This window comes from Vitis vinifera, chromosome 4 (genome assembly GCF_030704535.1).
Source record: "Vitis vinifera cultivar Pinot Noir 40024 chromosome 4, ASM3070453v1".
Taxonomy (NCBI): Eukaryota; Viridiplantae; Streptophyta; class Magnoliopsida; order Vitales; family Vitaceae; genus Vitis; species Vitis vinifera.
Window position 1 is genome coordinate 1,098,106 of NC_081808.1, and position 13,587 is coordinate 1,111,692.

Sequence of the window (13,587 nt, forward strand, 5' to 3'; positions counted from 1 at the left end):
GGTAGCAATTGATTTTTAAAATCAGATACTTGCATTTCATAAACACTTCTAATAATTTTCAATAGCAAAAAAGTGGCTTTTGAGAACATTTTAATATTATTTAAAAATGTTTTGATTTTTTTAATGGGTGTTTGAAAAACAAAAGACAGTTTTCTGAGCACGGTTTAAATTCCAACTAAAATTCGAAAAATGATAATAATAAAAAATCTTCTTATTGGATAAAGCAGAGCAGCCAGGAGAAAATCAGAGAGCCATGGCCACGCCACTTTTCCTCTCAACAAAATCAACCCAACTAACTTTCTTCTTTCCCTCCAAACCCAACTTCCTTCCACCAATCAACCCCATTAAAAACCCTAGTCTCCATTATCGTGATCAGAAAATTTTAATTTCCAGAATACCCTTATCTTCTTCCTTCACAAATGGAAGCAACACACCACCAGAAACAGAGTGCCCTGTTCCACTAGACCAGCAACCCATCAATGAATACCAAACTCTCTCCACTTCCTTCCCGTTTTCATGGGCCTCTGGCGACTTCGTTGAGTACTGCTCAAGATTGGCGGTCACCGGCGTGTCATTTGCTCTCTTTATTGGACTGCCAGTGGCCTGGTTTGGAGCAGTCGGGCCTGATTCAGAGCCTTTGAAGAGAATTCTTGGGGCTGTTTCTAGTGGGATTTTTGTTGTCACTCTTGCAGTTGTGAGGATGTATCTTGGCTGGGCTTATGTGGGGAATCGATTGCTGAGTGCAACCGTTGAGTGTAATTTTCTGTTTCTTTCTGTTGGTTTGATGCGTATGCTTGAGCTTCTGTTTGGTTGATGAGAAACATAGGAAAGGAAAAGAAAAGGAACGCAAAGCAAATTTTTGTTGGTTTATTTTATAAAACAAGAAGGGAGCTCCAAAAAGGCCAAATAGTCATATTGGACACACTTGTTTTACTTATTTCTTTTCCGGTTTGAGATCTCCACTGGGAACTTGTTTATTTTCCTACATTTTCTCCTCAATCAAACAGCATTGAATTCTTGTTATCAACTTTTGGTGATTGATGGTGTGGTTTATAGATCTCTCTTTCTCTTGTCCATGTCGCAGATGAAGAGACAGGATGGTATGATGGACAGGTAATCTGATGCAAGGACTTTAATGATACCTTTTTCTAATCCATTCATTGAAGGTAGAGACTAGAGGGCTGTTTGCAATTACAGATATATAAAATCAAGGATTCAGACTCTGGATTTTTGTATAGAGGCTCTTTCTTTCTTGTATTTTTTTTTTTTCCATTATGCATTTGGTGAAGTCAAATCCAAGAATTCTCACATATATTTTCCTTTTGGATTGTTTCAAATTGGGATCACTGTGAAAAACATGGAAGTTGGTTATCAATCAATGCCTTCTAAAGTGTTCACTAATGCCATTTCTCTTCATCATCCTGGGGTTAGAATTGAATTTTTTTCTAAATTGTTTTCATTCACTTGGTTTGTTACTTTTTAGTTGGGATCTGAAGTGATTTTCCTTGACAGATATGGGTGAAGACTGCTGAGGTTTTAGCACGTGACCGCCTTCTGGGTTCATTTTCAGTGAGTCTATTCATATTGAACAGATTAATTTCTTTCCTGTTGTTCAACTCTGATGCTGGCTTATCTGAGCATATGGATGGTATAGGGTATGTAGGGAACTTGGGAGTTAATCTCAGTAATTGACCACTAGAATGATCTTCAATGGAGTTGCTATATATCTAGTTTCTTCAAAGATTTGTGACAAAAATTCCCAAATATTGATACTAAAGACATTAAACAAGGAACATTCTTACTGTCTTATAGGTGAAACCGGTATTGAGCCGATTAAAATACACTCTGGTGACTCTTGCTGCATCCTTGTTTGTATGTGCCTTCCTTCTCATCAACATTGAAGGCAGCCAAAGGAACTTGAACATAGTATCCAACGGAGGTGGTGGCAGGGCCATTCCTGGGGTTTACAACGACGATTCTGCTAGATCATTTGAGCCCGACGCCTTCTGTGGTGAACCTGATCTTCTCTAATTGTTAGTCATTAAACAAACTTTATTCCTTCATGTTGTATTGTGATGATATTCAAGAGCATATCCTATTCCAGTATTCCCATATGCCCTGTGTACAGTTTGTTATACTGCAATATTCTCCCCTGTTTTTTTAGCAGATGATGTAAACTAATTGAAAATTTGCAGTATGGATTAGTTTCAATGGACTTTCTTGAAGAAAAACTCATGCCCCAGTTGGTTGCACTTATCATCTCAGCCAGTACACATTCTCCCTAGCTAATGGCTGAAACTGTGCCATATTCTTTGCTGATCTTATGGGAAATTTTAGCCTTTTCTGTATATGTTGATGTGGGTTTGCCTTGGAAAGTGCTAATCTGTGTTGGGTGTGAAAATGCTGCCATTTTCATTGAGAAAAATAATTTCTTATTATTGTTAAACTATCAATATCTTTAAAAGCTTAAACTTGTAGAATTTGATAGTCTCGTATCAGCACTCTTTTAACCCCTCCTCCCTCACCTGCGGCTCTATATCCATACTCGAAGAGATAGACATAGACAAGTTTATAGACAAACAATTGCAAATTGAGAAACAAACATGTGATGAGGCTTAAAACACATTACCTCTCGACTAATCGAATATTTAATATTATGTTAAACTATCAATTTTTTTTGAAGTTTAAATTTATAGAATTTGGGTTCACAATGTACACTATAACAATTATTATGGGTGTAAGCAAGCTCTGCTGCAACCATTGATCTCATGTTCTCTGATAATCCCAATTGATATATCTACCAGGGTGGCAACTTGACTTTCTTGAACAAGATTTTTTTCTTTTTTTGACTACAACCCTCTTGACTGCTTATTTCTTTGAGAAGAAAGAAGAAGGGCCATACAAGAAGAGAAAGTACTAAAAAGAAAGTCAGATGAAAGCAATTTTCTCTGAAAATCACTGCATCTCATCATTAGTAATCAGATTCATTGCAAACTCCCCTATTTTGATTTCCTCTTGAATCACAGCATTTGCAAAACACATAAAAGCACTTTCTACATCCCCCTTTTATCATGTGCTTCTCCATTCCTGAGGCTCTTTATATAACCTCTACCTATAAAACCCTTTTCCAACACATTTAACTTTGTTTGGGATAACGTCTAACTCCTACTTTTAATAATATAACTAATATAATAAGTAATGACTTTGATTATGTCCCATTAGAAGAAATGCAAAAGCGTGTCAAAAGTGCTTTTGAAGATTATTCTAAAAAGTAATTTTTTATAATAGTTTTAAAACACGATTGTTCAATGTTTTATAAAACAAAAATCTATTTAATAACCTAAAATTTTCTTAAAATCAACTTTTAAAATAATTATTTTTATTTAGTGTCGGTGATTCTTGTAACTTTGCATCTTGATTTGCCCGAACATCAAAATCTAGCATTAAATGATTCTCATTGCTTGTACCTTAATCCCATATTAGCGTCGAAATCTAGTAGTTGTCGGAACCTCCTTCAAAGTTCACACCAAAACGCATCGTTTTGTCTCCCCACCCTCCATTACCCTAATGAAAAACAGTGAGAATCAGTGGGACAAGGGAAGGATTTTTGGTTGAATTTTGTTGTAATAGAAATGATTAGAGTCAATGTGAGTCACATACCCATCCCAATACCGTGGGCTCCACCATGGCAACGCAAATCAGCCATGGTTCATGCACCTTCCCTCTCTTCCATTTCCGAAACAATTAAACTAATTCTCATTCTTGTGATCTCTCCACCCAAATAAATCTCATCTTCCCCTCTTTCGTTTCTCACATCATGAACACCGCCACAAAGCTTCATCTTCACAAGCAACGACACCCTTCAGATCCCAGCTTTCTTCTTTCTCTCCTTCTTCATCTACCCATTTCTTCATCATCACTTTCAGGTTCGTTCAATGCCATTGTATCTCGTCTGTAAGGTTGTTGGGTCTGTTTGGTTGCTGAGAAAAGTTTGAGAGGACGAGTGGAGAGTGAAATTTCTGGTCTTTTTTTTTTTTTGTGGGTATACCTGTTTTTTTTATTTTTATTATTATTATTTTAGGTGGGGGAGAGGAAAATGATGGGTTAATATGGGTTTCAGATTTGGTTTTTCTTTCGTTCTCTATCTGCGGGCTTCTCAGCAATAGAACATGAGGATTCGGGTTTAATGTTTGGAAATTTTATTTATTTGATTAATTTTGGTTCCTTTTGGCTCAAACTGCATTGTATCTGGTTCACATATTGTTTTGATGTTTTTGGGTTTGGAGACGGCGGTTGGGTCTGATTGGTTGCTGAGAAAACAGTGGAAACGAAGCACTGGTCTCGTCCTTGGTGGGGCGAAAAAAATGATGGGGCATATAGGTTTCGGGTTTGGTTTGGTTTTCTTTCCGTGGATTTCTGAGCAACCAAACAGGGCATTTCTGTCTATTTTATTTGTCTGATAAGTTTGATTTAATGTTTATACTGTATTAGATATTTGAATCATTCTTAGAGATCCTGTGCTTGATGTTTGAAGTTGATTTGGTATATGTAAGCATTCGCGTTTCATTTGGTTCTCTTTTTTGCCCTGGATGAAGTCTCCTCTAAAAGGAAAGAAAAATTTGAGGAATAATTTCATTGTAAATCTCCTCCCACCTTCAATGTCAACATTATTAAGATCAGTAGATATTAAAAGAGAAATTTTCCTGCAAAATTTATCAGGAACTGCTTTTAACTTGGAAGCTCAGTTTTGATTATCTGATTGAGAAAAATGATTCTAGCAATTGACTGCAAGTGGTTTTGAATGGTATTTTGGCATTATGCTTTAGCTTGGATAATTGATGAGAAAGGGGTCCCTGTGATCTTTTCTCCTAGAAGTTGTGTATTTTCTTGGCTTTGTCCATACGCCCTTTAACAATACATGGATTCTAGATTGGCCAATTGCACATTTTCCTGGCTTTAAAAGAGTATTTGTGGAGATAATGAAAATGCTAGATGGACTTTGGCAATGATAAATTTAAGATGATTGTAAGCAAATACAGGTTGATGGGTGTGTCATTGGAGTGAGGTAGGCTAGGCAAGTTCCAAATTCTAGGATTTGTAAAATCTTTATAAAACAATACTGTTGACAGTGATAAAATAATATAGATTTTCTTAATAGATTTAGTCGTGTGCTGGTTTTAGCAGTGTTGTTTTAGAATGATGGAGTGATGGAGTGTTGGGATCCGGTACTTCACCCATTTAGAAGCAACTATGCAAACTGAAATCATGGAAAACTTGCAATGAATGGTATTTAGTATTGATATTGAGTTTATTAGATTACATCATGTTGTTCTTTTTATTTTTTCCCTTATTTTTTTCTATTTTGATCATTTTGAACTTTTCTGTACTAGATACTGCTTTTTTACTGTTTGTTACTCTTACATATTTTTTTCTGAACTGACTCCAATGGTTTCTTGCAGAGTGGCTCTAAAACTTGGTCAAAGAAGAACTAACATTGCTTAGTGTGTTGGGATCCATTATATTGTCTGTTCGTGTGCTTTGACATGGTATTTTTTGCCACAAAAAATTGCACAAGGACTTATGTCACCCAGACGAGTGCCTAAAATGGAACTGAATGCTATTAATGATGTTGAAGATATGAGCACTGCACGAAGAACTCAGCATGAGCTGTGGCCACTTGATGAAATTGATCCAAAAAAGGCAAAGTTGCCATGCTGCTTAGTTTGGACTCCACTCCCTGTAGTCTCGTGGTTGGCACCATTCATTGGACATGTGGGCATATGCAGGGAAGATGGAGCTATTCTAGATTTTGCAGGATCCAATTTTGTGAATGTTAATGATTTTGCATTTGGTGCTGTTGCAAGATACCTTCAACTTGATAGAGAGAAGGTACATTTTCATCAATGCTCCCAATTACTACCGTTGTTTTATATTTTCTGATCTTTGTGTGTGTGTGTGTCTCTCATCATCAGTTTAGGAAGACACTTTGCAATCAAATTAATGCAATTTTAGGTCATACAGCACCAAAAGATACCATAAAAGGACTTGACTAAGGAAACCAAGTCTTAGAAATACTTAAGAATTGAAGGAGTTCTATTGTTAGTCCCTTCCTCAATGTCAAGGGCATTACCTTTTTTGCGTAACCTAGATTATAGCACCAAAAGATATGATAAAAGAACTTGACTATCCAAGGAAACCTACTGTTAAAAAAAATGTAAAATTTAATGGGTGCTTGTTGTTAGTCGCTTCCTCCATGTTGAAGAGTTACTTTTCCTGTTTAATCAAGATTCTAGCCTGAGTTATCACAATATGAACTTCAATTTGTTTTACCACTTAGGTTTATTTTCCTTATTTTGGTTTTTATTAGGGGTGAGAAATCATACTAATGGGTTGTGTTCATGTTGTGTCAAAACTTAGAATGTTTGACTAAATAGGTTAATACATATATGGAACTAATAATAATAGGCTTAAAAGTATGAACTTCAATATGACCTAATTATTAAACAAGTAACACATCATGTAATTCATTTAATAATTAGGTCTTATTTAATAGTCATGTCAAATTAGGTTTTATTTGAGTCAATATGATTCACCTTTCGACCTAATTGGCTATGACTCAATTGACCTATTTATTCATAATCGAATTTTAGATGAGTTAAATATGAGTTGAATAGGTTGTGGTTATAGTAACATTAATTAGCACAGTTATTAAGTGTTCATTTGGATACACTTCCTATTTTTTGTTTTTAAAAACAGAAAATAGTAGTAACTTTTTTATAAAATATAAAAACCCTTAGAGGCTTACATTAAGAATGTAATAATTTTTAATTACTCCCTAAAAAAATTGAGGTATTAAAAGAATTTTATTATCTTACATTTTAAAATTTTTTGAAGTAATTTTTAATGACATAAGGTAATACTTTTTGTATATGAATTTTTACCAAAAGATTTTATTTATAAAAAAAAAAAAAAACAGGAAGTGTATCCAAACAAAGCCTAAATAAGTCAATTCAAGTTAAATTCGTATTATATTGGTTAACCCAAAAATAATTTATTTAATAAATAGGTTATATAAGTTAACACGAATTTGATTCAAACATGATTATAATCAATCCAAACTCTTAAAATAAATTTTCCGATTCGAGCCATGTTGGCAAAACACATCAAATTATGTCATCCCTAGTTTTTTACTTCCCTTTCTTAATGGAAGACAAAGTTGATGTCAACTGTGTACAGAAACTAGGATTTTATTCCATTGACAATTTTGTCTGAAATGTGTTGAAGCAGTGCTGCTTTCCTCCAAATCTTGCTGGGCACACATGCAAGAACGGCTACAAGCATGCGGAGAATGGGACAGCAGTCACATGGGATGATGCATTGCTCTCAAGTAGTCATCATTTTGGACACAAATCCTACAACCTCTTCACTTGCAATTGCCATTCATTTGTTGCTAACTGTCTGAACAGGCTTGCCTATGGTGGATCAATGGGTTGGAACATGATCAATGTGTGCGCCCTCATACTCTTCAAGGGCCGTTGGGTGGACAGCATGTCAATCTTTAGATCATTTTCCCCTTTCATGTTGGTGCTCTGCCTAGGTGTTTTCATGGCTGGGTGGCCATTCTTGATTGGGTTACTATCCTTCTCTCTCCTCCTTATTGGGTGGTTTCTACTTGGTACATACTGTTTCAAAAACGTGCTAGAATGTTGAATTATTGGTGTCAATAAAGGATGAGAATATATGTTTGATGGAGAGGAGATGCAGGCTGTTATAGTGTTCCTTCTACAAAGTTGTGTTCATAATACCAGATGTGGTTTGCACTCTAGGCATTGGGGAGAATCTGTACTGATGCCAACACATGGGTGCACTGATGCATAAAAAAAACTGAGATGATTGTAGAATTATTGTTTCAAGAAAATGAAAGTTTGACATTTTGTTTCTGTTTTATGGATTCCCACAATTGAAGAAATGTTCACCAAGTCGGTCAAAAACAGTTTTTTTTTAAAAAAAAAAATTAGATTCTGTTTTAGAAGTGTTTTCAAAAACAGTTTTAAATAGCAATTTTTGAGCACAGTTTTTGAAATTTGTTCTCATTTAGGAACTTAAAAAAAAAAAATTATTTTTAATATTTTAAAAAATAAATTTTATATATAATGCTTTAATTTAATCCTTCATATTTATATTTTTTAAATTAATGCATAGTTTTAAATTACTCTTCATATTTTCAATTTGTTGTATAAAACTTGTTTTCGGAACAAAACATGTTGAATTTGTTCCGAAAAACAATTGTCTGAACAAAATCTCAAAAAATTACATGTCATCTGAGTTTTAAAAAAAATGTTTTGTGATCCTAAAAATAAAAAGCTGTTTTTAAGAATAGCTTCCAATCAAGCAAATCCAAATGGACGTAAAACAAAGTAAATGAGTTTCATTTCTAAACGAGCAGAGTAGTAAATGAAGTAGTGTGGCAGCCATTTTGGTTCCATGTTGTGCATTGTCTGGATAATTATGGCTACACTATTAAGTATGGCATCTAACAGCACCCAAAGATCCCAGAAATTCTTCTTCTCTTCAGAAAAAAACACCATCATAAGCATTTACTTATTGGTCAGTGTGTAGAGAAGCACAGACAGAGCCAAATTGATACCGAAGTCACATAAAAATTAACCAGCTAATTAGTCAAGTGCCGTGGCAAATGACAATCTGAGCTACATGTCATGATCAAGAGTACATGAGCAGAACAGCCTTTATTTCTGCTGCATGATCCAACATTGCAAAATGATTAGATACATAATTGATAATCAGATTGTCTCCCTCATTTCTGCTCTGTTATCATGCTAGTCTTAAAGATTTGAGTGAGTTCACTTCATGCGCCGTACTTGGGGGCCTTCCACAGCTTGAACGCTACCTCATGCAGAAACCTGTCTGCTGGTATTGTAAGATTTCCTCCATGCTGCATTAGAAAGACTAGCACTCTGTAAAGAAGTGTAAAGACACCTTACAAGCTACAACAAATATATTGGTGGAAACCTTAAGGGAGAAAAAAAAATCTGGATATTTTTTAATGCACAACAGATATTAGAGATTAGAGAAGGGTGGCTTTAGGAACTTGCATCTTTCTAGACTCAAAAAGATTTTGTTTCTATAGATGCATAACATATCTAGTATTAGCAAAAGCTCCATATTTTAACAAGGTTGATGATGGGCAATACCAGTACTGGATTCAATTCAACTATATAAAACATCTGATGATCATAAATCATTACCTCCTTAAAATCTTCAAAAGAAAATGTCTTTGCCATATCTTTGCGGGTTACAGCATACTGCCACTGAGCAATTAGCATCGGGCAATGGTGTCTGTTGATAAAAAAAAATTAGCAGGACAATAGTGCATGTCATGGCAGTTCAAGGAAACCAACAAAATTCTACTTACCTAATATTGTCCCGTGGATTCCCTCCTTTCATGGTGTAACTTTGACGAGGGGAAAGCGATGAAAGATCAGAGTTGTTCTCATTTTTAGTGACTAAAACTGATAAACTGGGATCATCATCCTTTGAGACAGCCCCATAACTCATCACTAGGGACAAGTGCAGGCGGGAACCAATCTCAGATCCGGGTTCGGCTGTTTGCATTATTCTACCAACCAAACCATTGATATATTCTACGTCGTTGGCAATTATTTCCGTCTGACCATTTGCCTTCTCACCAGCTCCAATATGCATGAAAATTAAATCAAACTGGCTTGTTTCTAATGTTTTTCCTTCTTGAAATCCAAGTAACTTCAGTGATTCGGAGGCCACAACATCAACTGGAGGCTCAGAAAGCGGATGATTGTTTTTAATCAACTCATCAGTTTGCATCACAGTGAAGCCAAGTGTGCCACCAAAAGATGTCAAACTTGAATTGTTTGCGACTATAGCAGCCCTCATTCCCATGAACCTGAAATTGAATAAAGAGGCGTGTTGAGCCATATGACCAACAAATAGATCAGTCTACATTTTCATTGACTGATAAGAATTTGTGAAAATCAACAGCAAAATACCTCTCTGATATGGTTGGCATCAAAGACTTCTGTTGGCATTCCAAATTAGTAGCACCTCCTACATTCTGGGAAAATAAAAAAGCAGAACCATCATTTAAACATGTCATCAGGAAATCAGTCTTTGTAACACTGAAAAATTTGTGGATATTACCACACCAAGAGAAGCTTCACATGAATCCAGTAGTTGTGCAAACTCTCTAACTATTCTCTCATCCTCGGTTTCTGCAATCTAAATCCAAGTGAATCCCAAAAACAGTACATGAGGTATCTACAAAATGTTGATAACAACTTTCCAGTATGAATCAAAGACAAAGACAGCAAATCTTTTCCAACTATGGGAATGTGGGGTGTAATAACCACCAGCATATACAGTGAACATCAACCATATGGAAGAACTTGGGGGCAGAGTGACAAACTGAAGTTGAGATGTCATGGTATACTAATGAAACAACTTTCAATAGGATTAGAAATGCATATGCAGAGAAACATAAGAATAGCTCCCAGTGCAGAAAATAAAAGAATGCCAGTTGAGATTCCTCAAACATTTCCAAAGAAACTGATGATGAAGCTATTAGCAAGATGTAAATATAAAATACTACAGAATGATTAGAATCTCACTTTTTAACCCAGATACAACTACGGCCGCATAATGAAGTAGGATTAGCATCAGCAATGTAATAAACAAATGGCACCAGAATGTGCAATATTGAACCAATAGCAAGGTTGAGAAGAAGGTAGAAAAACACTCCCAATGGCTACAGAAAGGAAGTTATCATCTAGCATATTCCTTTTAGCAGATACACTCATACATGCCATTGGAAAAGCCTTGGGATGTGAGCATTGTTGGAACATGAGAATTTAAAATATTTGTTGTTTTCATGCTTAGTTGGTTAATTATTTCCATAGAGGCGGTTCAGCAAGAGTGGTAGCAATGTTGCTCAATAGGCATGCGTAGGTTAGTTTGTGACTTCCTTTTGTCGTTCTCTTTTTCCAACAATGTCCTTTGATTGGTTTTAGTAGAAAGGAAAGAGGGATGGCTTCAGGAAATAAAAGGGGCCTCATGACAAGAACTATGATTCCCCTTATATATGGTATAAATAGGAAGGCAGCAAGTTGTTTAGGTTGAACTTGGTGAGACCTGAGAGTCAGTTGGATTTTGGAGGGTATGGACAATGATTTGATCACTTAGGTTGGAAAAATCAACCCAACCTGAAATTGGTTGGACAAAGGTTAAGACAGAAGGTGATCCAACCAAACCCAGCCAATGCTCTTTTATGGTAGTAACAATCATTGAAGATGGCATATTATGTCTTTATTTATGATCAGTTTCAAAAGCAATTATAGCTGAAAGTTACAATGGCAATAGCGGCTGCTGCCTTCCTAAGCAGAAAGGAAATTCCTAGCAGCTGCCACCCTCCTCCTTTCTCTGCTCCCCTAGTAGCCTGCTTAGGCTAAAACCTGCACTCCTCTTCTTCTTTCTTTACCAGAAGGCATCTGAACTTCTCAAGTTTCATCAATTACTTCATGATATCAAACCGTTTCCCCCCTCTACGGCAGCTCCAAACGGAAGATCGCAATGTGCCATTCGTCTTATCAACCAATGAGACAGCTTGAACCTGACATAACCCGAGCCATCTGAGCATAAGTTTTTCCATACAGAGTCAGGTTGAGTCAAGATCTAAGTAGAGATTCTAGGCCTTCAGTTTAAGCTCTAAGCTCACCCAACCTGCTAGAGTTGCTAACTAATAAATAGCATAAATAAAATTATTGGGGTGACCAAAAAGGATTGGTAAAAAGCTATTCCCTTATTATACTGATCAGCATATGTAATATCATCACTACTGGTAATTATATTATCTACTCAGTGAGATGCTGCTTCTGTCTTCTTTGCTTCTTATTGATAAGTAAATAAGAATTCCACAGGATGAGCACCAAATTGGCATGCAACCATTGCACATGGAGCTTATACAAGGATCACTGAGAACGAAAAGAACATCTTTCATCTCCTGCCAAACATTCATACAATGAGGAGGGGCATGAGGCACCCCCCACTCCCTTTAGGCCCTATGTAGATACGCCACTGCAAACAAAGCATGCAGCAGAACATTTTGCAGCTGCAACTCAAGACTGTCCACACCATAAAAAATTCTTCTGTTGCATTACTTCCAAATACACCCAGACAAGGAAGATCAACACTCACTATCTTAAGTTATTGCAGTCCTATATTGGTCTCAGTTAAATTAATTGAGTTCAGTAAAATTGAGGCATTTAAGCACCATATAAACATAGAAGACATTCAATTAACAATGGATTCACCAGTTAAAAAACATTGAATCTGTAATTATCAGCACAGATTTTTTCTAGGTATCTTATATGCTTAATGGGAATTGTCATTCTCACCAAGGCCAAAACAAATAATATCCACATAGAGCTAAAATCTTCACTGAATTTAGGTTGTCTTTTGGTTATATGGGAAAATTCCATTACATTCCCTGTGTTGATTGTAGAGTTTGGGATGCATAGAATTCAAGTTCACTCCAAAACCACTTTGCATGTATATCAAACAAACAGCATATTTGGAACGGATCCCAATTCCATGCAACCAAACAAGTTCTTCAGGTAACTACCTGATTGGACGAAAATCCAGATCATAAAAGTGCTCCATTTGGTATAGGAACTCAAATGTATTAAAAATTCCAACTTTCGATGCTAAAGTCACCATATATCCCAGCTCAATACAGCTACAGTTCTATTTCCATTTCTTTTCATCCTTTCGAATTTTCTCAGCAACCAAACAGGGGTGGGGTTACTAGGAATCATCATGAAACAGAAAATATTCACAATTGGCCCTTCTAATAAAATTTAAAACCCAAACCCATATCATTTTGTCCCTAGGTATTTTCATAGTAACAGTTAATGTATCGATCCCAACTCTTAGTTATGAATGGTGATAGTAAATGCCAAACCTGAAGGAGGAGAATTGGAGAGGGACAAGAAACCGCAAATGCCTCGGGATGCGAGATCATGGAGGTGGGTGTGAGATGGGTTTATGAAGCGAGCCAGGCCATCTCCATACAGCACCAATCCTCGGCTTGGCTTGTCCGCCATTTCCGTCTGCAAATTGAGATCGTTAAGAACCAGGTAAGGAACACAGCAAAACTCAGACTTCCCAAAAAGGTAAAGAGTGTAAAACGATTTTCGGGAATCGGATTCCTCTCAAAGCGCACCGTTTTGGTTTCGTCAAAACGACAGCGTTTTGGATTTTGGCAAGTTGGCAACTACTTAATTAAAAAAATTAAATCCTTTTAAAAGTAAACAAAAATTAAAACCTGTTATAGAAAACAATCTTTTAAGAATTTATTAAGAAAACAGTTGCTTTTTAGAATCATTTTAAATAATTTCGATTATTTTTTATAAAACATTTTGAATAACAATTGAAAAAAAATGAAAAAGGCTTTGAAATTTTTTTATTTTACATACATTAGTGTGTGATAATTCCAAATAAAATTAAAAATAAGTGAAAATAAAAAAAATTAAATTTTTT

At 35.8% G+C, this 13,587-nt stretch overlaps 3 protein-coding genes across 7 annotated transcripts; 2 read left to right on the top strand and 1 right to left on the bottom strand.

Moving 5' to 3' along the window:
- The first annotated feature begins 124 nt into the window (after positions 1 to 124).
- Positions 125 to 2,231, top strand: LOC100260970 (uncharacterized protein ycf36). The gene is made up of 4 exons (XM_002279747.4): positions 125 to 755; positions 1,085 to 1,113; positions 1,513 to 1,569; positions 1,813 to 2,231. Exons 1-4 carry the CDS (start codon positions 254 to 256, stop codon positions 2,029 to 2,031), a joined length of 807 nt encoding a protein of 268 aa, XP_002279783.1. The 5' UTR covers positions 125 to 253; the 3' UTR covers positions 2,032 to 2,231.
- Positions 2,232 to 3,594: 1,363 nt separating this feature from the next.
- Positions 3,595 to 7,941, top strand: LOC100250722 (protein REVERSION-TO-ETHYLENE SENSITIVITY1). Of its 4 annotated transcripts, none has more exons than XM_019219411.2 (4): positions 3,619 to 3,926; positions 4,082 to 4,637; positions 5,460 to 5,889; positions 7,285 to 7,941. In XM_019219411.2, exons 3-4 carry the CDS (start codon positions 5,581 to 5,583, stop codon positions 7,708 to 7,710), a joined length of 735 nt encoding a protein of 244 aa, XP_019074956.1. In that variant the 5' UTR covers positions 3,619 to 3,926; positions 4,082 to 4,637; positions 5,460 to 5,580; the 3' UTR covers positions 7,711 to 7,941. The 4 variants fall into 4 exon arrangements, with proteins under 4 accessions (XP_019074955.1, XP_002279831.1, XP_019074956.1 ...); XM_059736146.1 differs by having other exon boundaries at positions 3,632 to 3,926; positions 7,288 to 7,941; XM_019219410.2 differs by lacking the exon at positions 4,082 to 4,637 and having other exon boundaries at positions 3,595 to 3,926.
- A 699-nt stretch (positions 7,942 to 8,640) lies between these two features.
- Positions 8,641 to 13,291, bottom strand: LOC100255893 (uncharacterized). 2 transcript variants are annotated; one of them, XM_002279837.4, is made up of 6 exons: positions 13,010 to 13,291; positions 10,195 to 10,265; positions 10,044 to 10,108; positions 9,434 to 9,940; positions 9,267 to 9,357; positions 8,641 to 8,953 (listed from the first exon to the last, which is right to left on the bottom strand). In XM_002279837.4, the coding sequence occupies exons 1-6, from the start codon at positions 13,149 to 13,151 to the stop codon at positions 8,867 to 8,869; spliced, it is 963 nt and encodes a 320-aa protein (XP_002279873.1). In that variant the 5' UTR covers positions 13,152 to 13,291; the 3' UTR covers positions 8,641 to 8,866. The 2 variants fall into 2 exon arrangements, with proteins under 2 accessions (XP_002279873.1, XP_010648360.1); XM_010650058.3 differs by having other exon boundaries at positions 10,195 to 10,272; positions 13,010 to 13,263.
- Between the last annotated feature and the right edge of the window lie 296 nt (positions 13,292 to 13,587).